We start from the raw sequence: 27329 nt of genomic DNA, 5'->3' as shown, positions 1-27329 counted from the left end.
TCATTGCTGTGGCCAAATAGCTGATAAAAGCAGCTGAAGGAAGGAGGGGGTTCATAGTGGCTCACAGCTCACAGGTGGCATGGCAGCAGAAGCGTGACGTGGATGGTTATGTTGAGTCCATGGGCAGAAGCTGAGAGAGATAGATGGTGGATCTCAGTTGACTTTCTACTTTCCGTTCAGCCTGTGACTCTTTCCTATAGGATGAGGTTGCCTACGTTCAGGGTGGATCTTCCCTCCTCAGTTAAGTGTCTCTAGCTCTGTCTTCTAGGTGATTCTAGAGCCCATCAAGTTGACAGTATTAAACACCACAGACACACCTGAATCCAGATAGCCCTGTCCACCAACCCTAAATATGCTCAGGACCAACCTTTAATTCCCTCATCCCATTCATCTGACTAAACAGTTGACTAGAGGTTTCATATGAATCTGTCTCATTGTTCTTAGCAGTAAAGGAGTCTTGTAGCTGAAATTTCAAACGTCCCCCACAGATTTACATGTTCTAATGCTTGGTCCCCAGCAGGTGGCGCTCTTTGATTTTTAAAGCTGCTCAACCTTTAGAAGGTAGCACTTTGCTAGAGGTAATGAGTCACTGGGGGCGGGCCTTGATGTTTTATAGTCCAACCTCACATCTACTCTCTCTTTCCTGGGTATCGATACAATGCTACCTCCAGATCTTGCTCCTTCCCCCCATCCCCACCCCATGATGGGCTGTGCCATTGAACAGTGAGTTAAAGCAAACCCTTCCTCCCTTAAGTTGCTTCCGGTACAATATTCTTTCACTTCAGGCTCCTTGTCTAAAAATCCATGTTGAGAAAATCCTGGAGGCAGGGAAGCTTCTGGAAGCTCCTCTAAATATTACGGAGTTTCTGGTGCCCATGGCTGAACAGTATCATTAACAAACACTGCTGATAGACCTGTAGGAGAAGTATCTGCACTATGCTGATGGTGTGTGTCCAAGGATGAAGGGAAGACTGCAGAATGAAACTAAGGGGATTAAATAGTCTAATTGGTGACTTTTTTTTAAAATGTCTGCCCTTTTTGTTATGCCAGGGTAAACCTATGAGTTAGCTCACCTATGCAGGTAAGACTTGGCTGCCCTAGGACCTTTAAGTACGCAGTCACTACTGCACATTAGGAAAAGCTCTACTTCCAAGTGAAGATGTTCGGTCTTATTGCTCTTCCAGGCAGTCCTTTCTCTTGGGAGGCAGATGTGGTGGGTGAGACTGTACATAGAGAGACACGAACAAATGTCTTCTCACACCTGATGGATGCCACCAAAGTAGAACTTGATGAACTGATGGGGGTTCATTGGAGTTACTTTGGGAGTATGTATGAGGTGTGACTCACAGAAACAAGTTTAACTCAAAAGCAGCTGTGTTACCCAAAGCCCACCTTGACATGGGTGACCTTGCATGAGAGCTCTCTGCAGGATTTGTAGGCAGCTGGCCAGGCCAGAGAGTCTCCTTTTGGCAGCTGTGATGGCAGAGTCTCCTTACCCATTCTCATTCCCTGCATCTGTAATCTCGGGGAGCTCCCTCCTAGCACCTCGTGATCTCTAGTGGCTTGAGAATTCCAGCTTCCCTAAGCATGGGAAGTTTGCTTTGTTCCTGAGTCCCATAAGTGCCCCCTTCCTGGAGGAAGTGTGCCAATGGAAGATTACTATATAAGGGTAGAATGACACCCTTTTAACCAGGCACAGGGAAGAACAGGGATATAGAATATTCTAGAACTTACTTGACCCCTTTCCCCAACTCCCTCAAGGTGAATGAAATTGCACCAGGAAATGAATTCCACACCTGTAAAAGTTGGAAGAGCAGAGGATTAACCTAAAATTTAGTCAGGGAAGATGCGGTCCCCTGCAGTGCTGGTCTCAGTGGGTGTCAGGGAGGGGGACGACCTCACAGGCAACCTGTGGTGTGCCTCGGGCTTTGTCCTTTTAGTGGCCGGCTTTCATCTTGTTGAGAATTCAGAACTTCACTGTGGCCAGGGCCCCCTGAGGCTCCTATCACAGCGGGAACAGGAGTTCAATTTCTCTTCTTCCCCATGAGTCTCAACTGGAAGTCTTCTTGCAGAAGATACTTTCCCTGGCCTCCTCCTGACAGATTTGTGGGGGAAGGGAGTATAGGTAGGAAAGAAATGGAGGTCTAACACTTATCCATTCAGCAAATGAGTATAATGCATCCACATACTCTGGTCTAGCCACTGAATTCCAGGTGATACACCTTTTCCAAGGGCGCTTTTGTCAACTGGCAGAGGCTGACACAGAAACAGACAAAATTAACTTGCAAGCTAGACACAGTGCTTGAACCTGTAATCCTCCATGAGAGAGACCGAGGAAAGAGAATTAACAAGAGCTCGAAGCCAGTCTGGACTTTGAGAGTGATTTCCAGGCCGGACTACAGCGCAGAGCAAGATCTATTCTCAAATTAGCTAGTGCCAACGCTGGAGATCAGTTGGTAAAAGGCCTGCCTAGCACATACGAGCCCTGGGTTCAGTCTCCAGTGTCATGGATACTGGACATGGTGGTGCATACTTAACAAGAGATTGGGGTTGGAGATAGGAAGATACCTGGAGCTAGCTAGCTAGCAACCTAGCCTATTTGGCAAGTCCCAGGCTGGTGAGAGATCCTGTCTTAAAAAGAGAAAGGCATGCAACACCTGAGAAATGATGCCCCAGGTTGTCCTCTGGTCTCCACAGACATAAGTGCACAGAGGCACCAATAAGATTATGTGCGCGCGCCACACATGTACATGGTACATGCATGCACAAACACATCTTACTGATGTCCCAAAGAAAAAGAATTACTTGCCTTTGAAAATTAAATCAAGAGAGCTGGAGAGATGGTTCAGAGCACTAGCTGCTATTCCAGAAAACTCAGGTTCATTTCCCTGTACTCTAATAACAGCTTACAGCTCTCTGTAGCTCCAGTCCCAAGGGACCCAGCGCCCCCTTCTGGCATCTTTGGGCACTGCATTTGTGTGGTACATAGACATATAAGCAGGCAAAATAGTCAGACATGTGGAAATAATAAATAAAATTTCAATCGAGGGGATGGAGTGATCACTCAGTGGTTAAGAGCATGGACTGCTCTTCCAGAGGTCCTGAATTCAATTCCCAGCAGCCACATGGTAGCTCACAACCATCTGTAATGGAGTCTGATGCCCTCTTCTGGTGTGTCTGAAGAGAGCAATGGTGTACTCATATACATAAAATAATAAATAAATCTTTTTTAAAAGTTCGATCTATATTAATTAAAAAGAAATAAAATAAACTAAAATTGAATCAAAGAAAAATGGTAGAAAGCACCCTAGGACATCTTCTTATACTTTAATCTGAAAAGATGATGCTCAGAATGCTGTTTGAGATTTAACAGGCAGAAAGAACAGAGGGCTAGGGAGATGGCTCAGCAGATAACAGCACTTGCTGTGCAGGCATGAGGTCCTGAGTTCAAGTCCCTAATACCCTTGTAAAAAGTTGGGTATAGCTGTATGTACCTATAACCTCGGCATTGTTGGGGTATGGGGACAGGAGAGTTGCTGGATTTGCCAGCCAGGGTTCAGTGGGAGGTTCTGCTTTGAGGGAATATTGTAGAAAATAATAGAACATGACAAGAGATGTCCTTCTCATGACCTGGGGGGGGTGGCATTGCACACACACACACACACACACACACACACATATGTATGAATAAAAAAAAGTTAAAGGAAGCAGAATACATGGCAAGAAAGAAGAATATAAAAGAAAGGTACAGCCCAGAACACAGACAAAAATTGTTCAGGAAGAGATGAAATATGTGGAAGAACAGGATAGACAGCTAATTAGGAGTAATTTGTGTTCCAGAGGAAAAATCGAACTAGAACAAAGGAGGAGTTGTCAAATGGTTGCAAGAAGCACACAGGAGGCAGAACACAATGTTGGTAAAAATATAAAAATCCCTGGCTAAACTGGAGCCAAGATTATTGCAGAAACATATGTCTAAATATGGCACAAAAACCGTGTGTGTGTGTGTGTGTGTGTGTGTGTGTGTCTTTGTGTTTGCACATGCGCATGTGCAGGCACACAGTTTTGTATAATCTCAAGGGTAGAGAAAAGTTCCTACTGGTTTGGGAGAACAGATAAAGGATACTGAAAGAAGAAACCTTGGGTTATTAACCCAACCCCAAACAGAAGGAACTAGAAAACTCCTCTTAGCCTTCTCTGAGTGTGCATCCTTGTGTGTGTTGGGGGGGGGGGTGTGCACTTTACTGAGCTGTACCCACGCCCTCAGCTCAGGTATCCACGTGGGGACATCTGTGCAATTCTACGGTGTTATACCAATCCACGGTGCCTAACATAGAGTGGAAGAGGAAAGGTATGGTAGGAGCTGGAGAGATGTTTCACTGGTTAAGCACACCAGTTACTCTTCTCCAGGACCCAGGTTTGATTCCCAGAATGTATATGATGGCTCATAGCTGTTTGTAAATCTAGTCCTGGGGGATCTGACACCCTCTTCTGGCCTCCTCGGGCATTGCATGCACATGGTACACAGACAATGCCTGTATGTATGTATATATATATATATATATATATATATATATATATATATACACACACACATTTAAAGTATTATGAAAAATATAATGTCGTGGGCCAGAGAGAAAAGTACATAGAATCAATCCCAGAGACCTGAGTTGAATCTTCAGGACCCATATGTTAGAAAGGAGAGAATCAACTTCTCCAGCCTGTCCTGTGACCCCCACGTGTGTGCCCCGGCACATGCACATGCATGCACACAAACACTCTCACTAACTAACTAGCTATAAATAAATAAATAAATAAATAAATAAATAAATAAATAAATAAAATTTTAAAATAACTTTAAGAGCTCTCGGAAAAGGTAACATTCACAAATGTTTCAAATTAGCAGCTGTTTTCACATTTTCTGTAGCAGAGGAAGTCATGATGGTCATGTACCCAGAGGTGGGATACTCCCAGACAAATATAATTGGGGAAAGGACTTCATTTAGTATCTCAAGTAGCAGCCATGATTACAAATCGTGTTACCAAATCCAATGCAGAATTAGTATTTTTTTTTTCTGCAAAAAGACACGAAGAATATGTTTTAGGGTGGGGAGTCTTGTTTTGAGACAGGGTAGCACTGTGTAGTCCTGGCTGTCCTGGAATTTGCTACGTAGACCAGGCTGGCCTCGAATACACAAAGATTTACCTGCCTTGGCCTCAGCCTCCCGAGTACTGGGATTAAAGGAATGCACTACTGTGTTCAGCTACGGGGAATGTAATACATCTTCCATGAGAAGTCTGGCAGTAGAGCCAATGACCGAGGCACATTAAGAAGAAGTCTGGAAGTGAGTCTGTAGCGTCTTGTCTCACCCAGGGAGGAGAAGGAAGCAAGTTCCATCTTTTTGAATTTGATCTTAAGAAACAGTCCAGTTAAGTCATACATCTGAGAAGGGAGAAAACATATAAAAAAAAATTAAGAATTGAAAAATCTAGAAAGCAGGAAATAAAATATCAAAATAGATCCAAGCATACATATAATAAGGTGTGGAATAGAATGTGTTTCCACTATTAGGAAGCAGAGACTGAAAGTTTAATTTTTAATGGCTTTAGTTTATATTTAAAATTATAATGTAATTAAATCACATCCCCACTTCCTTCCCTCCAGGTCCTCTTGTTTCTCCCAGCTCCACCCCACCATGCTGTCAGATTGATGGCCTTTTTCTTTAAGGCCATGTAATTGTTACATATACATTACATACACACACACACACACACACACACACACACACTCACACTCACACTCAAATCCAACTGTTGGGTCCATTTTTGTCATTTGTGTGCATACAGTTTCAGAACCGACTATTTCTGTATTATATAACCGATCAGGAGGCTTATCCGTGGGAAATGTTAATATGTCCTCTCTGGGCAAGTTACTGGTTGCCTGCAGTTCCTTGTCTAGGGTGAGACCCAGTCTTAGTTAGGGTTTTACTGCTAGGAACGGACACCATGACCAAGACAAGTCCTGTGAAGGTCAATATTTAATTGGGGCTAACTTACAGGTTCAGAGGTTCAGTTCATTATCATCAAGGCAGGAACATAGCAGCATCCAGGCAGGCCTGGTGCTGGGATGCTGAGAGTCAACATCTTCATCTGAAGGTTGATAACAGAATACTGGCTTCTAGGCAGCTAGCATGAGGGTCTTAAAGCCCACACCTACAGTGACACACCTACTCCAGCAAGGCCACACCTACTCCAACAGGGCTGCACCTTCTAATAGTGCTACTTCCTGTACTGAGCATATGCAAACCATCACAGACCCCATGAGATTTCCCCCCACCTCTTTGCATTAGCATGTCCTTTGATAGGGTAATTGTTCAGGAGAACCCAGTGACAGTCTTTCCTTGTTGATGCAAACAGAAAGATACACTGCAGGCTTCCTCATGTTTTGGCTCTTAGAGTCGTTCACTCTCCCCTCCTAAGATGTTCCTTGAGTCATAGATGCAGGAACTGTGCTACAGATCGATCCATTGAGACTAAGACCCCTATAATCCATTGGTCTCTACAGTGTGCCCAGTTGTGGTTTTCTATGACGGTCTACATTTGTTGCCAAGATGCTTCTTAGATGAAGGGTGGTAGCTACACTTATCTGTGGGTATAAGGGTAAGATTTAGAAAGTACTTAGAAATTATACTAGTCTAGCAAAGTGGCAGTAATGGATTCTCTTCTGAGATCCAAGACTTCATTTGCTCTGGGTAGTTGGCTGGATTACTAGTACCAGGCATGATTCCCTTCCTGCTGAGTGGGCCTTGTGTCCACTCAGGCAACAGTTGGTTACCACCAGCAGGTCAGTGCCACTATTGCACCTTCATGGCAATTTTGCCATGCTGGTCACTGTTGTGGTTCATCTGTGTCACAGATTGATAAGACTTTTAACTGCCTTCCTTCCTTAGCAACTTGCCTAATGCTTTCTGGTCCTGTGGAAGTTAGATTGCAAGAAGGTTGTTTCAGATTAAATCCAGCTGGACCAATCCGAGTCCTGGGTCTTCAGGATGAAAGGTTCAGTGGAACCCAGGCTGGCCTCAGACTCGTTATATAACCAAGGATGACCTTGAACTTCTGACCATCCCAGGGGTTGGGATTACAGGTCAGTCTCAGGAAACCTGGTTTGTATGGTACTAGGGTCAGAACCAAAGACTCCATATACACTCAGCAAGCACTCCAATAGCTGAGCCTTGTTCACACCCAAATCCAATTTATTGTCATGGGAACTCTGTTCTCTTTTCTATATCCATGCCTGTAAAACAACACAGGAACGTTGGAAATCAAGAGGAGGACAAGGTCGGGTGTCATTCTTCAGGATCCATCTACATTTTAGTTACTGCCTGGAACTCCAAGCAGGCTAGCTTGGCTGCTGCATAATCCCACAGAGAGAAAGCAAACAAGTCTGTACCAATATGATAGTAGACTGAAGCGTTAGAAGTTTTAAGAAATGTTGATCAAAAACATGTCCTGAATGTTTTTGATGGGGAGGCTACTCACCTTTGTGGCCTCGAAATGCTTCTATGGTATTTTCATGTTCCACATACTCTTCTCTGGGGTTGTCACCTTCAGGTGCCTTTTCCTGTCAGCCTAACACAAATGACTTCCAAATCCATATCATTAACCTGTCATGTCTCTGCTCCATCCCCTAGTTGTGGTTACGTTTGAGACTGTCACACCGGGAGCTCAGGGAACACACCCAGAATTTAGCTTGTCACCTCTCTCTAAGTCAGAGAGAACGGATGAGAGCTAAGAGCACACGGGCAAGCAGGATCAAGCTTTGGGACTGGAGAGATGGCTCGGCAGTTAAGAGCACTTGCTGCTTTTGTAGAGGACCAGGGTTTGTTTTCCAGCCCCCACAATGGGTTTCTCATAACCACCTGCAATATATTTAATGACTATAAGACTCAACCTAAAAAAAAATGGACCTAGGAATCTGTATCTTTAGTTCCCTTCCCCTGGCCTCTGGTCAATCTTTTCGCCTAGTTTCTGAATGGCAGACATCTCTTGAAGTTGTATAATTATTTCCTAGGCAGCTTTCCATGTCTTAGATTGGTCTTCCAAGAAGCAGTGACTCATTTTTCTTTCTGCCTAAAGAATCTATTCGATGTCAGCACTATTCATCTCAGACCATGGCAAAGAATCTCTTCTGGCTTTATTATGTTGCTGTGATAAAACACTCAGACCAAAAGCCACTTGGACAATGGAGGGTTGATATAGCAGGTCACCCTCAGTCATTAAGCAAAGTCATGGCAAGAATGAGGCAGAAATCTCGGAGGAGCGCTGTCTCCTGGCTTGCTCACAGGTTTGTGATCAACTAGCTTCCTTAGCCCAAGGCCACCTTTTCATGGAATGGTACTGCCTGAGCTGGTCTGTATCGCCCAGCCCCCAACACATCCATTTACAATCAAGACAATCCCCAACAGATGTGCCCAGAGGCCCATCTGATCTGGTCATTCCTTCAGTTGAGATTTCCTCCTCAGGTGACTCTAGGCTGTGTCAAGCTGGCCATTAAACCTAGAACAGGATCCCAATCTTCCCATCAGAATGACTCTCCTCTGCATTCTTTGTGCCTCGTTCCTGCACATGGTGGTGGGGGGTTTGCTAGCTCTCCCCTCATTCATCCAGTGTGAAGGGACATTGTGCCCAGCTGTATGTCAAAATCAGCCTCAGCAATCACCAAACCATATTGCAGAAAACACATCCAGGATGCGAATGCCCAGCTGCTGCTCTGACTCATATAGGGCTTTCAACTCGAATCGTCTTGCTCCTCCCCGAGAAGTTCCAGAAACTCAATTTAATTTCCTAGAACAACGTGCCTATTTCTCCAATCTCTGAAAAGACAGGAAAGGAAGATGAATGTTCAGGACCTGCTTTTGGTGGTGTGTGGTTTCCACTCAGTCATGGGCTTCTGTGCTTACCCTTACCCATCCGTGTGATAGTTAACCTTCTCTGTCAGTTTGATAGGATCTAGGGTCACACAGGATATAGGATACACTCTGGAGCACATCTGAGGGGTTTTCCAGATTAGGTTAGCTGATGGAGGTAAATCCACCTTAGGTCTCATGGGCTGGGGTCCAGGACTGAATAAAAAGGAGACAATGAGCTAAGCACCAGCATCTCTGATTCCCGAGGCAATGTGTGGCTGCTTCTAGCTCCTCCTGCCCTGCCTTCTCCTCCTGTGTGGACTGTATCACGCAGATCTATGAGCTCAAATAAACTAATGCTTCCTTACAATCATGTGCCTGGTGTTTGTTCATAGCAATGAGAAAAATAATGAATCTATTATATTAGCTCATTTTCCATCACTTTGGTAACATCCCTTCTAAAGAGGAGACACTGATACAGGCTCTAGTTTTGAAAAGGCAAGAGCATGCTACTGCCTCCCACTTGGCCCTAATGAAGGTCTTAGGCTGTATACCATGACAATGGCAGGAAAACATGCAGCAGAGATCCCACAGTAAGACAGGCAGTCAGAGAAAGATTTTCGGGTTAAGCTCTTACAACAATTAGGCTCGTGGGGCCGGGAAGAGTTCTCAGTGGTTGAAGCACTTGCCATGCAAGCCTGAAGAACAGAGTTCAGATCCTCAGAAGCCATGGAGATGCTCAGTTGGCATGGTGACACACCTGTAATTCAGACTTTGGAATGCAGAGAAGCGCCGCGCGCGCGAGCACACACACACACACACACAAGTAGAAAAATTAAGATTTGTCTTAGAACTGAGGTTCCCTTCAATAGTGACACCTTCAGTGATCTAACCAGCTACCAGGTCTCATCTTGTTTTGAAAAAAAATATTTTTTTATTATCTGTGTATGTATGTGGTCTAGAAGAGCAGGAGTCCTATCCTCTTTGGCTAGAGTTACAAGCAACTGTGAGTTGTCCAACATGGATGTTGGAAACCAAAATCAGGTCCTCTGAAAGAACAGAGAGTATTCTTAACCATGGAGCAATCTCTTTAGCCCCACTTCCCACTTCAATGCCCTACCTCAATATGGTAATACTGATAACAAGGCTTCCAACACAACAACTCTATTGGAGGAAAGGTGTGTGTGTGTGTGTGTGTGTGTGTTCATGGGTTGGAGGGAACACATTCAAACCACAATAGAAATGTGTAAGTACATGCTCAAAGCAAAATTTGAATGGCTGGTTCCTTAGAAGATGATACATATATTTCTTAAAACATATGCATTGTTCAAAGTGGAAACAGTATTACTGGTTTCTTGCAAGACCATGGAATTTTAGAAACACGCACTGTCTGAAGTATAGTGCCATACTATGTGGAAGGCTGATGACAGACGGCTGGTGGATGGGTCAACCCAACAGCAAATGGCTTTTACTCTGCTCCTCAATCAGAGGCTGTGTTTCATTTACTGCATCCACAATAAGACCACGGTTATGCTTGGAGCTGAGTGGGGTAGAAACGCTCATCTGGCATCCCGAGAAACTCATTTTCCTGAAGGATCTTTGGGGCAGCAGATAGCACCCCAGCTGAGTTCACACCCCTGTTTTGACAGCCCCCCTCTCTTCCTGCTCTTTGTCCCCACAGTTCGACATGCAGAGAGTCACTCTGGAGGAGCTGAAACACATCCTGTACCATGCCTTCCGGGATCACTTAACGATGAAGGACATTGAGAACATTATCATCAACGAGGAGGAGAGTTTGAACGAGACCTCGGGGAACTGCCAGACGGAGTTTGAAGGAGGTGGGTATACCTGGGTGTCTTCCTGGGTGCCTCCACATGTCTTCAGGACAAGAAGCAGCCTCGTCCTGTAGTGTAAAAATGCAGGGCCAAGTGAATGGGTCAGCTCGCGGACGATGCCATGGTTTCTTTAATTCAGCTCTGTTTTTGTTCTCTCTTTCTTTCCACTTTTCTTTCATTGGTAGGGTTTAGGGGTATGCACACATGTATGTGCAGGTGCATGTGAACATGAATACGTGTGCACCTGGACATCAGAAGTCAATGTCAGGGCATCTTCTTCTGTCTATTTCTTATTTTGTGAGGCAGACTCTCTCACTGTCCCTGGTTTCAGTGAGACTGGCTGACCAGTGAGTCCTCAGGACCCATGTGCCTCCACTTTCCTGGTGCTGGAGTTACATCTGTGCTACTGGGCCCAGCTTTTATGTGAGTCCTAGGGACCACAGCTCAGGTCCTCACACTTATACAGAAGATGCCTTAATCTAGCACAGAACCATCACCGTAGCCCTCTCCTCCTTCTCCTTCTCCTTTGTTGTTTTCTTCTTCTTGTTCTTCTTGTTCTTGTTCTTGTTCTTGTTCTTCTTGTTCTTGTTCTTGTTCTTGTTCTTGTTCTTCTTCTTCTTCTTCTTCTTCTTCTTCTTCTTCTTCTTCTTCTTCTTCTTCTTCTTCTTCTTCTTCTTCTTCTTCTTGTTCTTCTTGTTCTTCTTCTTCTTCTTGTTGTTCTTCGTCCTCCTCCTTTTTCTCCTCCTCCTCCTTTTCCTCCTCCTCCTCCTTTTCCTTCTCCTCCTTCCACCTCCCTTTCCTCTTCCTCCTCTTCCTTCCTCCTCCTCTTCTCTTCTTCCTCCTCCTTCTATTCCTTCTCCTTTTTGTTATTTGGATTTTGTTTTTGCTGCTGTTATTTGTGTCTCTCCCCCTGCCCTCCCCCTCCATCCCTCCCCCTCTCTCTCTTCCCATCTTTCTCTTCCCCCCTCTCTCTCTCCCTCTCTTCTCCTCTTCCTCTCCCCTTCTCTCCCTCTTTCCCTCTCTCCCTCCCTCCCTCCCTGTCTCTTTGAGATAGGGTTTCTATATGTAGCCAAGGCTAGACTTACCCATTCAAACTTAAGATCCTCATGCCTCAACCTCTAGAGGGCTGAGATTATGTCACATATAACAACACATAGGGCTCAAAGTTCAAGTTAAAGAAGATCTTGTGAGGATCTTATCCTTCCTAAGGTCATTCCGAGTTCAGGAGCATGGCTGTATGGCTTTGTGGCAATTTGCTTTTGCTTGATGGAGGCTGGCTGCCTCAGGGTTGGTGGAAGGAGCCCACTGAATCTGTCAGCAAACTTGGACCACGTTCGTTGGCTAATTGAATGACCTTGGGCAAGCTGCGCAACTCCTCTGTGTTCCCTCATCTACATATGTCAGGATAATTACATTTGCTCCACAGAATCCCCAGGAAAGGAGAAGCTCTGGGCTTCTTGGATGCATTGACCAGAAAGGGCTGAGGGATGGAGTCCTTTCAGCAACCCAATCAGAGGGCTAACAGAAAGAACAAGGGTCATCTGAACTCAAAGAAGAGACTCAGGAAGGGCTCAGGAAAAGAATATCTATATGGGGGCGGGGGGGGGGAAGCTTATTTCCAGTAGTCACTCAAAGAGTTCCTAGGAAGGTAAATAATTTCCAAACTTAGCAAAACGCTGTTTGGGGGTCTGGAGAGGCTCGGTGGTTAAGAACACATATTGTTTTTGCAGAAGATCCATGTTTGGGTCCCAACACCTACAGCAGATGGTTCTTAACCACCTGTACCCTAGCTACAGTGGATCCAATGCCTTCTTTCTACTCAGAGGGCACCTGCACTCATAACACACATACACACACACACACACACCTACCTCTAAGTATATTAGAAGAAAATAGCTATTCTAATTAATGGAAGTAAAAGTGTATCTGTTGTAATGCACTAAAATATCATAGTTTGCCATCAGCAGAATTTTGCATACTCAGTGCTGAGGGTTCATAGAGGTTAATTAATTAATTATTTGTATTATTTTTGCAGTACTGAGGTGGGGGTGAGCCTTGTGCATGCTAGGCAAGTGCTTTATCAATGGGCTACATTCCCACCCTCCTTTTCCTTTTTTTAAAACATTATTTATTATGTGGATGGGTGGGGGATGGGTGGAGTGACACATAGGCTGTGGTCCACATGTAGGATTGGAGGACAGCTTATGGGAGTTAGTTCTGTCCTTCTACCACATGAAACTCAGGGATGCAACTCAGGTGGTCTGCCCCAGTGGCAAGTATCTTCACCCACTGAAACATCTCTCTGGGCTGTCTGTCCCTTTGCTTTATGAGACAGGAACAGTTGTGAGCGCACTCTAGTTCAGGGTTGCCTTGAACTTGAGGTCCACCTGCCTTCCCCTCCAGAGCAGCTGGTATTACAGACTCAGCATGTTTTGTTTTTAAGTGTGTGGGTGTAGGTATGTGTTTGTGTATATATGTACAGGTTTATATGTGTGCAGGTGTGCATGTGCTGGTGTGTGTGCGTGCATGCATGTAGATGTTTGAAGGCCAGGGACAACTTTGGCTGTTGTTACAATAGAATCTACCTTAGTTCTTGAGAGGGTCTCTCTTTCTCTCTTTTTTTTTTATCCAGTATATTAAAATTTTATTAATAGTATTGTTTTCAAGTTTTCAAACTCTATTTTTTATTGGATATTTTCTTATTTACATTTCAAATGTTATCTCCTTTCCTGGTTTCCCCTCTGAAAACCCCTATCCCATTCTCTCTCCCCCTGCTCACCAACTCACCCACTCCCGCTTCCCTGTCCTGGTATTTCCCTATACTGGGACATCGACCCTTATCAGGACCAATGGCCTCTCCTCTCATTGATGTCCACCAAGGCCATCCTCTGCTACATATGGATCCAGAGCCATGGGTCCCTCCATGTGTACTCTTTGGTTGGTGGTTTAGTTTGTGGGAGCTCTGAGGGTACTAGTTGGTTCATATTGTTGGCTGCAACAAACCCCTTCAGTTCCTTGGGTCCTTTCTCTAGATTCTCCTCTGGGGACCCCATAATTAGCTTTTTAATGTTTTATTTCTATCTCCAGTTAAAATGTGTATATTCGTGTGTGTGTGTGTGTGTGTGTGTGTGTGTGTGTGTGTGCTTAAGTATAGTGACCATGGAGGCCAGAAAAGGGCATCTGGTTGCCTGGAGTTACAGGGGCTAGCTGCCCTGATGTGGGTGCTGGGAACCAAAATGGAGTCCTCTGCAAAAACAGTCCACGTTCTTAACTGCTGAGCCATCGCTCCAACCCCTAACGATTAGTTTTTAGGTGTCAACTTGTCACACCTACTCTAGAGGAAATCCTTAATGTGGAACTGTCTAGATCAGGTTGGCCTGTGGATATGTCTGTGTGGGGGGATTGTCTTAATTAAGCCAATTGATATGGGAAGACCCAGCCAGTGTGGCAAGCATCATTCCTGAGGCAATGAGTCTTGAGATATGAGACAGAGGGGAAAGCTAACTGAGAATGGACAAGCAAGGGTCCCATGTATTTTCTCCATCTGCTCTTGACGATGGGTGTGACACATCACCACGTTCCTGCCTTGACTTCCCTATAATACTGGCCTGTAACTTGGAATTGTGAGGCAAACAAACCCTTTCCTCCTTCAGTGGCTTTTTCTGTCAGGGTCTCTGTTGCAGCCACAGGAGTGAAACTGGGACACTGGACAATAAGTCTCACTGGAAATATCTCTGGGAACAAGATAGCTGAACTTCCCTGCACCGGCCAAGTCTCCATCTGATGAGAGAGGAGCAAAGGTTAGGGAAGATCTCTGAAGTATGTGGCTATCGATACAGCTCTTTCCTCCTTGGAGATATGACTTGGTTATGGATGTCACATAGCCTTGTGATTTCAACACTGGTCCCCAGATAGATGATGGTTCTATTTGGGGAGTCCTGAAAAGTTTATGATATGGGGGACATTGTACCTGAAGGGACATAACTGGAAGGGAGTATGTCACTGGGTTGGGCCCTTGGGAGTATATTTTCCCTGGGCACCTCATGTCCCACTCTGAGCTTCCTAGTCAGCTATGATGTGAACAGTTCTCCTCTGCCATTACTTCCTTCTGCCATAAGCATCTGGGACCAAGAGACTGTGGGCTAAAAACTCTGAAGCTATGAGCCAGCATTAACCTTTTTTTTTCTAATTATTTGATCACTGTCTTAGTTAATTTTCCCATCGCTGTGATAAAATATTCTGACAGAAACAACTTAAGAGAGGAAGGGTTTGTGTGGTTCACTGTTCCAGGGTATGGTTCGCCATGTTGAAAAAGTCAAGGCAACAGAAATTCAAGGCAGGCAGACACATTGCACCTGCAGAGAGGAAGCAGGGGGTAATGAATGCTCCTGTTCACCTCTCTTCTCCTCTTTAGGCAGTCCAAGCCTAGGGAATGGTGCTGCCCACTTTTAAGGCTCCTCTCACCTTAAGTAACCTAATCAAGATAACCCCTCACAGCTGTGCCGGAGGTTTCCCTGCTGGATAACTCTAGGTCCAGTCAAGTTGATAATAATATCAGCCAGCACAGTCACACTGATGAGAAGTGTAATATGCTGCGTGGTCCATACTTCTCTCTGAATTTTTTTATTTTCCTATTCAATGCAAAGATTTTATAGGGGTACTTATTTTTAGTTACAAACATGTCAGGGATTTTGGACAGTCAGAGAGAATTCTGTGGTCCAATCCAAGGTCACAAAGGCAGTCAGCCCTTCTGAAGTCATGCTGTTCTGAAGTCATGCAGAGTGCTCACCTGCATGATGTAATCTGCATTGTCACCCAGGAATTCATTATGGCTCCTTTGGGCCCATCCAAATGAAGAGGGTGCAGGATGTCACCCACGCCATCTGCTTGCAGCTGGACTGCCCTGTGACTTTGCTGAAATAAAACCCTTGTCGTTGGCTTGAGGAGGAGGTGAAGGGGCAGCTAGAGCCGGTAGCCTGAAAACAGACTTGGGACATTGCTTAAAGATTAAGGAATGGCTCTTCTGACCAGGGGCCCTCTTAGGTTTCTACAACAACATTGTAGAAGAGTTTTCTGAGGACTAATTGAAATTTGAAGATATCAAAAACACAGAGAGTTGTTTTTGGTCAGTATGTAAATCAATTCCTCCTCCTCTTCTTCTCCCTCCTCATTTTCTTCTCCTCCTTTTATCTTTCCTCACATTATTTATCTTCTTCTTCCCTTTCCTCCTTTATCCTCCCCTCCTCTTCCTCCATCTTCATTTCTCCTTTCCTGTCTCTTGTCTTCTTCTTTACTGTTACTCTCTTCCTCCATTTTCTCTGTTGGCTTCATTCTTGATCAGACTCAGACAATAACAGGATTCCCTCTCCCAAGACTCATCGTCAACCACAAAGGACTCCTTCTCAAACCTATTCAGCTCTTACATCTACAAGCAAGCCAAGAGCTATGCATACTACTCTTGGTCCTTCTGGCTTGTGAAGTCTTGGGTTGAGAATCTCAACTACATGGAGTACATCTGATTCCAGAAACAGAAGATACATCATCATCAAAAATAAGGGAAAAACTATGCTTGGCTTTACACCAGGAGTCCTGGATGGGACCTTTAGAAGCAAGGCACAGCTGTCTAAAGGACAGAAAAACCAAGAGGAGGATAGTGAGGTTTGGTGGTACAAAGTGAGCCAGTTTCCAACTGTACAAATGACGGTTGCTTTCTCCCTCTTTAGAAAGGCATCATTAAATAAAAACCAACCTCACTCCACTTCCTACAGCTCCATCCTCCATCACCACCTGTAAGTCTTACCATCAAGGTGTATGTCTATATTCCCTTTCTGGGCTGGAATGATATAGCTCATGGTTAAGAGTGCTTGGTGAATCATGAGGACTAGAGTTTGGTTCCTCATCACCAAAGTAACAAGTTGAGTTTCAAATACACACCAGTACCTCCAGCTCTGAGAGATGCAATGCCCTCCTCTGGCCTCTGTGTACAAAGGCATGCATTCCTACACAGACACAGATATAGACACAGACACAGATACACACACATACACACAAACACATACATGCACAAATTAATAAAATAAATCTTTACAGAGAACCAAAATATAAACTAGAAGTGGCTCAGCAATGAATATACTGCTCTTGAGTTTGAGCCAGATCACAACCACTCATAACTCCAACTCCAAGATCTGACATCCCCTTCTGGCCTCCTATACACATGTAAATACACATAGGTACATAAATAAGAATAAATTCTTAAAAGGAAAAGAAAATAGAAGAGAAAAGAAAAGAAAATTCCTCTTCAGTTCATTCCATTTTAGGCTGTATCAAGAGCCAATTTCATAGACTCCATCTACTTCTCTCAGGGCTGGGATCAAACACTTGACAAGAAACAGCTTAATGGAGCAGGGCTTATTTTATCTCACAGTTTGAATAGCCATGGTGGAGAGGACATGACAGGGTTCATGTTGGTATGAGCCCATGTTGGTGATACCTCACATCTTGATAGACCACGAAGCAGAGCGTGGATAGGAAGTGGGGCTGGACTACAAAACCTCAAATCCCCTCCTACCAACACCCACTTTCTCCAGTAGGGCTCCACCTTCTAAAGGTTCTGTAATCTCCCCCAAATGGGGATAGCACCACCTGCTGGAGACCACATGTACATACACATGAGCCTATGAGGGACATCTTGCATTCACAGGAGATTCACAACGTATCCAACCTAGAGGATCTGAAAGCAATTATAGTTTCCAGACTGGGTAGCTCTGGCTTATTCTGAGATTCGCATGATCTGAAATTGGTAGTAATTCATGTACCCACTCCTAAAACTCAGAATTCCTACTGGAAATACTAGTGTTGAAGATCTGCATCAGTACCGGAAATGAGCTCCTGCCACTCTTGAGGTATCATCTCTATAAACAAGCAGCCCAGTCACCAACATCCACAGGGAAACAAAGGGATTACAATCTCTTGAGACCCATAGACCCCCAGCTGGCCAGTGTCACAGTCTATACGGATGACTGTCTCCAAGAGAAGAATCCCAGAGCCATCCCCTGTCAATTGCCAAGTGGAGCTGTGTGAACTGGTGTTAAAATAAGAAGTGCAAAGACAGTCTGTCACTAAAGCTTGCAAACCCAGGTCCTGCCAGCAGGCAGGGTCTGTGGTTTATAAGGTTGGTTAACAAGTGTGGGGGCTGGGGATCCTACATCCGCCTCCTGCCACTCACTTTCTTAATCCTGCATCAGTTGCTAGAAGAATACTTGAAATCTAATAAGAAGAGGGACATACTATCATACATCTCTATAGGATGCTTCCCGACAGAACCAACTCCTCCAAGATTAGATGAGATACTGCCATTGGGATTCTAAGTTTATAGCCAATGGAACTCAGGAGGCACAGGTACCCAAAATATGCACACGAGGGGAGGGTTGTGGAGACAGCTCAGTGGATAAAGTATTTCCCAAGAGATCAAAATTCAGGATTTCCATGTGTATGTGAGCACATATGTACATATCCTCAAACAGAAAGCACCTGCATACACATTCACATAAACATATACTCAAAAAAACCCATGTACACAAATGGTCATAATATATAAAAAAATCAAAACCATCCAAATGCCCATAAGTAATGAACTCATAAACAAGACGTATTATGTCATCTCATTAAACAATAGAAAGAAATGAGGTGATGTCAATCATAGTGCTACACACCTGTGATGCCAAGCCACGGGAAGATCGGGAGTCCAAGGTCATCCTTGGCTGCATAGTGAGTATGAGGCCAGCCTGGGCTACACGAGACCCTGTCCCAAAATTTAAAATAACGAAATGTTGATGCAGCCCACAATGTAAGCTTACCTCCTGTGTGTGAAGTGAAGGGAAGGAGACAGGAGTCCTGAATCCTGCAGATCTATCTGAGTAGCATGTGGAGCAGGCAAATCCATAGGAATAGAAAGGTCAGTGGTTGCCTGGGGTTGGGGACAGGGGCGAATGATTGATGGTATCAACGTGCACTGGTTTCTACTTAGGGTGATGGAAATCTTGTGTTGAGCAGTAGTGATGGTTACACAATTTTGGGAGTGTGTGAATTTTAGTTTTGATACTTGAACTGTGTAGCTTGATTAATAGGTTGATATTAAGAACTGGGGCCTTAAAAGACAAATAAAGAAGGAGCTGGGTAATGGAATCACTGCTTAGAGTGTATGGGGTCCCAGGTTCAATTGTCCAGCATTGCAGGGGGGATAGGAAAAGGAGGGGAGGGCTGGAAAGGGGAAGGGAGAGGAAAGGAAGGGGGAAGAAGGGAAGAAAGGAAGGGGTGAGGGGAAGCCAGCAAGAAGGGATTAGGCATGAAGCGTGTTTGCAGCCATGTGTGGCAGCCAGAGACTGCGGCTCTAGGGATGACAGACTGCACAGGGAAGGCTTCAGGGACTGCTGTCGCATGCTAAGCAGGGCCCTGGAAAGGTGAACCTAGCGACAGTTCAGGAAGAATTGATGGGCTAGGAAGCCAAGGTGAGGTCTGGGAGCATCTGAGGTGTGCCTCGCTCTACACTGGAAGCTGCAGCGACAGGGAGAATTAACAAGCAGGTATCTTCTCTGGCCCCAGGGAGACAGGCAGGCAGCTTGGGGTTTGTCTGGCAGTTTATGGTGGGATGTAGCTTTCAGTTAGGTTAGCTCATTAATCTTTGTAGTGATTTCTTTTTACTTCATTTCTTTAAATTAATAATTAATTATTATTATTATTATTTGTATTTTGAGACAAGGGTTCTCAGTGTAGTCCTGGGTGTCCTAGAACCCACTCTGTAGACCAGGCTGCCCTCAAACTCACAGCCTTTAGTCTGCCTCTGCCTCCAGAGTGCTGGGATTAAATGCATGCACCACCACTGTCCGGACTGTTTCACTATTTTTAAATGTTATGCCTGTGTGTATACATGTGTCAGGGCCAGAGGGTGACATAAGGAGTCATCTTCAGGCACCATCCACTCTTTTATAGGCAGGGTCCCTCATTAGCCTGGAACTCAGGCATTCAGGGAGGCTGGCTGGTCAGTAAGCCCCAGGGATCCTCCCGCCTCTGCCTCCCAGCACGGGGATGTTCAGGCACGCACTGCCATCCTCGTGCTTGTGTGAAAATCTCTTTATGAAATGAACCACGTCCCCAGCTTCTGAGTTAATTCTTTTAATACTTAGAGCACCTATCATTAGCTCTCTTCCCAGAAAGGGAAATTGAGGTTTAGAGTTCAGACTTTCTCAGGCAGGGCTTCTAAGCAACAGTGGGGGAAAATGTCAGATTAAAACCAAGGGCCTAAGATCTGGGGCTTCAAATTCACTCCAGGTTGGCCTGTAGCCTTTAAGGCATAATAAGACAAGAGTTGCTAAGAACCAGGTTTGATGGCACAGATCCTGAGATCCCTGCTACCTGGAGGGCTAGAGCCGGAGGAGGATTGAAGTTCACAGCCAGAGTGAGAAACTTAGTGAGGTCAAAGCCAGCTGGGGCCATGCTGCTCTTATAGAGGACCTGGTTCAGTTCCCAGCACCCACAACGAGCGGCCCACAACTTTCTGTAACTCAAGCTCTAGGGGGATCTGGCGCCCTCTTCTGGCTGCTTTGGGAACTCACAACCACATGGCATATGCTCACACAGACATGCATATAAATAAAACAAAATAAATCTTTAAGTATATAAATAAACATGCCATGGTGCCTTGTGCCTAAATTCCAGATACGGTCTGGAGAAGTTTAAAGGTAGCTTCTTGCCTCAGTTGCTACAAGCTGAACTACATAGTGACAATACATATGTACATGTATAGCCTGGGCTACATAGTAAGAATACATACGTACATGCATATCCTGGGCTACATAGTAAGAATACATATGTACATGCATAGCCTGGGCTAAATAGTAAGGATACATATGTACATGTATATCCTGGGCTACATAATAAGAATGCATATGTACATGTATAGTCTGGGCTACATAGTAAGAAACTGTCTCTAAAACAATAACAACAAGGAAAAAAAAGTAAAAGAAATGGGGGTGGGGCTGCATTTCAGTGGCTATACACTTCTCTAGCATTCATGGGACTCCATGTTTAACGCTCAGGACTGAAAACAAAAGGGGAACACACTAAGAATAGATAATATTGAGCTGGAGAGATGGCTCAGTGGTTAAGCGCACTGACTGCTCTTCCAAAGATCCTGAGTTCAAATCCCAGCAACCACATGGTGGCTCACAACCATCCATAAAGAGACCTGACACCCTCTTCTAGAGTGTCTGAAGACAGCTACAGCATACTTACATATAATAAATAAAATGTTTTTTAAAAGAATAAATAATATTTATTTGATGCTATACAATGCAATATAGATATGAAATTGCCAATGATGCGTCTTAAGCGAGTCACAAGAAAATGAATTCGGTTCTGGTTCAGGCTCCTGCCAGCCGTACCAAGTGTCTCGCATATGTTTGCTGATGCCAAGTAGAAAGTTAAGGGTTAAGTATGCTGAGGTTTTGAACTAGCATAGCAGAGCAAACCATGGGTTCGAATCCCACCTTTGTGACTTGTCAAATGGTATTGGCCTTTGCTGCTTGGTACAGAGTCTCTTCATTTATGTAAAGAACCACACCCAGCCTGTGTAGCATCTAACTCTGTACATAAAACAAAAAAGATAAGCACAATACCCAGCTCACTGAGAGATGCCCAGTACATGGACAAGAAGAAGCCAGGCATGGTGGCACACGCCTTTAATACCGGGCACTTGGGAGGCAGAGACAGGTGCATTAGAGACCTGGTCTACAAAGAAAGCGACAGGACATCCAGGGCTGTTCCATGGAGAAGCCCTGTCTTGAAAAGAAAAATTGACATCAATTAACATCGGGCTAAGGGGATGGCCCATTTTATACAGTATCTGCCTTGCACGCATGAGTACCTATGTCCCATCTCCACAGTCCAAGTGAAGTACGCGGGTATGGTGGTGTGCGCCTGTAATCCAAATCCTGCAGAAGCAGAGACTTAAGCATGCTGGCTAGTCCATCTAGCCTGAATGGCAAGTTCCTGTCTCAAAAAGAAAGTGGGTGGCACATGAGGAAAGACACCTGAGGTTGTTCACACACTCACACACAGGGCTGCCCACACATAAGAAATAAATAAACAAAGTTGGATTTTTAAAGACGGGATCGTTGTGCATTGGACACAGACAATATTCTTGAAGTTCTTTAATCCTTTTCCCAAGGTGATTATTATCCCCATTTTATAGACAGAGAAATTGAGGTCCAAGGAAATTGAGTGTTAGGTTCAGCCACTGACAGCATTATATTTTTGCTCTACCATACGATTTCTGGTGATGTACGATTTCGCGGTACAGCAATCTTCTGTCAGGTACAGAGTTGGACTTACAGGCTCCGCTGCTTCCAAGTTCCTATGGCCTCAGAATGGTCTAGTAATGTCCTCTCAGCTTACAGGACATTGTTCTAGCTGATGATAGCTATGAATACAGCCCAACAGGAAACTCGACAGTTAAAACGTTGTATTGTTTGAATGGGGTTATTTTTCTTAAGAACAGCTTTCTATCACCATCTTAGAGATGAGGGCACTGTTTCCTTAACGTCAAAAGGGTGGACATGCCTGTCTGGGTTCTCCGGCGCTTCTTATCTCTCCCTTCCCCAAGCTTTGAAGGATTCTGAGATCAAAGTGGAAGCGACACTGCGGGAATATATTAGTCACCTTTCTCATCTGTGTGGCCAAACCCTGACAAGAAGCAATTTAAGGGAGGGAAGATTTATTTGGCCTCATGGTTTAATAGAGGGGGTGGGAGTGGGGGTGGAGGCAGCTCATTGCTGCCTGCATGAGTGCTTCGCCTGCATAGGCCATGACAGGGTCGGGAAACGGAGGGAGGGACCGTGACAGGATCCGGAAGTGGAGGGGACCATGACAGGAAGCATAGCGCTGTGTAACCCTCAATTTCCACCCCCATAGTGGCTCATCCCTTTAAGTCCCGCCTCTTAAAGGTTCCTAAATCCCCCTGCCCCCCCCCCCCCGAACAGAACAGCACCACCTTCAGGGGGCCTCATGACCACACACATCAGCCTGTAGAAAACAGTTCATGGTAGGCAAGTGTTCTACCCACTGAGCTACATCTCCAACCTCCATCCTTTTCTTCTTAAACACCATCTCCTTGGTCCTCCCTGAGAGTGGGCAGGTTTTTTTTTTCCCCTTCCATGTGCCCACTCCATCTCCACACCAAGCAAATTTCTCCTCCTCCAGCTAAGAACTTAAAACCCAGAGTTCATCAGTAAAGTGGAGAATCGAACCACAAAAATACTCTTAAATCACCCAAGGGAAGCACAAGCCAGGTGGATCCAGGAGGATTAAAGATAACAAGAGGAGACTTAGGCGAGGCAGGCAGGAGAGGACCTCGGTGAATCGGAGAGGGAGCCAGGGCCGTGGTACGGGGCGCAGGGCTCACCGTGAAGTCTGGCTTGAGAGTAATTTTCAGAGATCCTTGAGAAGCCTTTGGGCCCTTTCTCCCAGAGAAAGCTCTTCTTGCCTTTGAAAACATGGTCTGATTCCTACTTCTGACTTTGTTATTTCTACATAATAAGCGCGGGGGGGGGGGGAGGGAGGGGGGGGAGGAGTCCCAACATGGCAGGACAGGAACCTATCTAGTCCCTTCTTTTATCGGTTTTTATTTTGTTTTGTTTGTTTTTTGTTTTTTTGGTTTTTTTTAGTTTGCTTCCTTTAAACCAGTGGCTCTTACCCTTCCTAATGCTGCAACCCTTTATCACAGTTCCTCGGGTTGTGGTGACCCCCAACCATAAAATAATTTTGTTGCTACTTCATAACTGTAATTTTGTTACTGTTATGAATCGTAAATATCTATCTGTGTTTTCCCATGGTCTCAAGGGACACCTATGAAGGAGTCTTGGCTTCCAAAGGAGTTGCTACCCACAGGTTGAGAACCACGTCTTTAAATGTTATTTGTTTACTTACTTAATTTGCTGGGTTGGTGGTGGTGGTGGTGTGAGGGTGGAGCGGGTGTGTCTCACGGTGATCAGAGACCAGCTTTTGAGAGTCAGTTCTCTCCTTCTACCAGGTGGGTCCCAAGGAGCAAACGAGCAAACACAGGATGTCAGGCCCGCAGTTCCAAGTTCCCTTACCCATGTGCCATCTTGACAACCTTGGCATTTTTGGGGGGGAGGGGTTGTTTGTGTTTTTGAAGGCTTTGTTTTGAGACAGACTCTCACTGTGCAGCCAAATTATGCCTCAAACCCAAACTGACGATTCTTCTGACTGCCTGGGGTGCACCACCACAACTAGCTTCCGCCAGTCTTCTTTGTGTATGTGTGCACACATGTGCCATGCATGTGCCACACGTGTGCCTAGTGTGTGGACAGAGGTCAACCTCATGATATTGTTCCTCAGGATGCCATCCACCTGGCTGGTCTAGAACTAAGTATGCTGGGCTGGCTGACCAGTGGGCCCCAAGATCCGCCTGTCTCTCTCTGTACAACTATGGGAACACAATGTTTGCCATCATGACTAATTTTTTTTTTAATGTGCATGCTGAGGATCAAACCCATGTCTTCATACCTGCACAGCAAAACACTTTATCCTAAGCTCCTAATCTTCTTTAATAGCTGAGTTTGAAAGAGCGTGTTTCCTAACACCCCAAACCTATTACACACACACACACACACACACACACACGGTAGGTCTCTGTCAATTCAACCTCTACCCAAGCCTATCAAATGAACTGAAAGTTGCCCAGTCCCCCCAAAGAGCTTGGAAAAACATGAACTCCAAGGGGCATGATTCAGAGACTCCACAGTGAAGCAAACAATCCCTTTTGTGTCAAATCCCACACCCTGCGTAGATACAAGGTATCCGTGATGCTCCTGCACTGAAAACCTGGTCCCCAAAGGGTAGCACGCTATTGAGAAGTGGCTGAGTCTTCAAAAGAACACTGGGGACCCAGCTCAGTTTGTTTGTAATATGTTGGCCTTGCAAGTACAGAGCGCCTGATTTTCACATAGCTGTGGTGGTGTGTGCTTGGAATCTCAGGACTGTCGAGGTAGAGGTGGGTGGGTCCCTGGGGCTCACTGCAAAGCCAACCTAGACGACTAGACAAGTTGTCAGAAGGTAAGAGTCCCTGTCTCAGAAAACAAGGTGGACAGTGCCTAAGGAATGACACGTAAGTGTGTCCTCTGGCCTTCATAGGCAAGTGCACTTGTACAAAAAAGATACACTCCTATAATATGTGGAGAGGCTTTTAAGCCTCGTTTTATTAGTATTAGTTACAGAAAAGGGCTGACAAGAGTTGGATAGTGTCTTTTCTGACATCCAACCTGGAATGTTACCGATTCTTGTCACTGAAACTCACTGTGGCTCCATTATATCTAAAAGCCTGTGTCTCCGTATCTCTGAATAGCTTACAGACCCTGGTTCTGATAGGGATCGTTTAGCGTTTCATATGTTTCGCCAGGAATTTTGGCTCAGTTAAGAATCCCATAGTGGCTACCATCTGAGTTGATTCGACCAGTCACAGCTTATGCTGGTTGCAGAGGGTGTAAGTGTATCTCACGATGTCATCTCTCTGTTCTCTCTTCTCCCCACCCTGAACCCCGCCCAGTTCATTCGCAGAAACAGAACCGACAGACCTGCGTCCGCAAGAGCCTCATCTGCGCCTTTGCCATGGCCTTCATCATAAGCGTCATGCTGATTGCAGCCAACCAGATCCTGCGGAGTGGCATGGAGTAGCAGTCTCCCACCAGCCACGCCGCGTTGCCAGCTCACTGCGCATGTGCATGCCCCGCGGGCAGACTCTATTCCTTCACACAGGAGATCTGGACCTATGGATGGATGCAGGCGTTGGTCCCGTTCGGTAAAAGAACTCAAGTCTGCAGTGCAACCGGGAGTTACGGATCAACTCCATCTCCTTGGCAGGGACACAAAAGGGCTGTCTTCAATGCTTTCACGGTTTTGTTTCCCAATGCAATAAATAGCCAGGAGTTCTCAATTATCACTTCCACCGCCAGTAGCAACTCTGAAGTGGGGGGAAAATACACTGCTTTCTTTTCGTCTTGGAATTCCAGTAGCCATCCTGATAGCATGGTGGCATCTGAGAGCGAGAAAGAAAGACAGGTGCGAGTAACGGTCACCTCCATCCATGACCCAGTTCTTTCAACCCAGGGATCCCCGGAGACTCCCTGCTGAAGTTGACTTCTGGGTTGCTACAGAAAAGGGGACTTTTCATCTCACCCTGGCTTCTTTCCTCCACCCAGTGGAGACCCCTCCCACTAAGACGCGGAGGGGGAAAGCCATTAAGCAGGGCGCAGCTCCTTGAGGTCCCTGCTCTTCTTAATCGCCTTTTCTACAGGACGCTTGCCTTGTGGCAGAGCTGGGGCAATCTCGGCTGCTTTCCACGGCTCTCTTGGCTTTCTGTTTCTGAAGTCCATCCTGCACCAGCATCTCGGAATCTGCAGAGAGCCTAGCTCCAAGCTTTTCTTGCCTGTGCCGCCATTAGAGGAAAAAAGAAAAAAAAGAAAAAAAAGAAAAAAGAAAAGAAAAAGAAAAAAATCCATAATCTATTTGTCTTTATAACCCAGACACGTAGACAGACAAGAGACTTCTCCGTGTGTGATGCTGTTCTTCCCAAATTGCTTACTTTGGACATGAACTTATTTACTATCTATCTCACCCCTATCCGTGCTTCTTTAGAGCAGAGGGTGAAGTAACTGTGAGGTAGGGAAGGATTGGGTCTAGCGGCGAGGAGGCCCACACCCGAGCATCCGAAGGAACAGAGCCCCTCTGAGTCGCCATATTTGACACCATCTGTAAGTTACTATTGCCCCACCTCTCACCTTCCCCTCATCTCGGACTTTATTAACGAGTCTTTCCCCAGCTAAGAAAAGAAGACCTAGAAACTGAAGCAGAAATTTGAGAGGATCGAATTGCTGTATTTTTGCTTAATAACCCATGATATTCAGGTTGTGCCAATGACTCATTAAAAAAAAAAAAAAGACAGATGCTAATGGGCGTGGCTGGTAGGATAGAGACTTGATCAGTGTTCTGATCCCAGAACCGCTTACATTGGGGCAGAGAACAGAATATCTGTGTCTGTTTTTAGTAGCAGATCAAGACTCTTATTTCCTTGACTTTCCCTGGATTCACAATGAATTTAAGCCCCAGTGGTCAGATTAGCCGGCCATCTGTAGACGTGCTAACTCCCTTTGTATTTTTCTGACCCCAAGTCTTTAACTCTGTAACGAAATTGTCCTGCTCCAACGTCGGATCTCAGCCGGAAGATCCCCAATTCCCCTTTCCCTCATCCTCCATTTCCCTTTCCTCCAGCCACGCGGAGGAGGTGCCAGCAGCTTTGCCCTCTACATTCTGCTGGGTAGGGTTTTTTGGTGCGATACATATTCCTCTAGCCTACTTTCTCTCTCTGCTCCGTCCTCACTCCCTTCTTAGACTTAAATCACGGAAGGTCTGCATTATAGGGTCTTCCTCCAGTTCCCTGATACCTGCACTCCATGCAGTAGTATGTAGGCAGCTCGAGAGATTTTTCCCACTCTCAGGTGTGAATATTCACTAAGAG

The 27329-nt window shown here is 45.3% G+C and overlaps 1 protein-coding gene across 1 annotated transcript in view; it reads left to right on the top strand.

Annotated features, from left to right (window-relative positions):
- Caln1 (calneuron 1) overlaps window positions 1-25489 on the top strand; it is a 429201-nt gene extending 403712 nt beyond the window's left edge. Inside the window, exons 5-6 of the mRNA XM_052168545.1 lie at window positions 10588-10744; window positions 25362-25489. Of these exons, the coding sequence (XP_052024505.1) occupies window positions 10588-10744; window positions 25362-25489 (285 nt within the window). The remainder of the gene's footprint in view (window positions 1-10587; window positions 10745-25361) is intronic.
- The last annotated feature ends 1840 nt before the right edge of the window (window positions 25490-27329 follow it).

Source organism: Apodemus sylvaticus, chromosome 22 (assembly GCF_947179515.1).
Source record: "Apodemus sylvaticus chromosome 22, mApoSyl1.1, whole genome shotgun sequence".
In the NCBI taxonomy this organism is placed as follows: Eukaryota; Metazoa; Chordata; class Mammalia; order Rodentia; family Muridae; genus Apodemus; species Apodemus sylvaticus.
The sequence above is the reverse complement of the archived record's forward strand: the minus strand, read 5'-3'. Positions and strand labels throughout refer to the sequence as shown.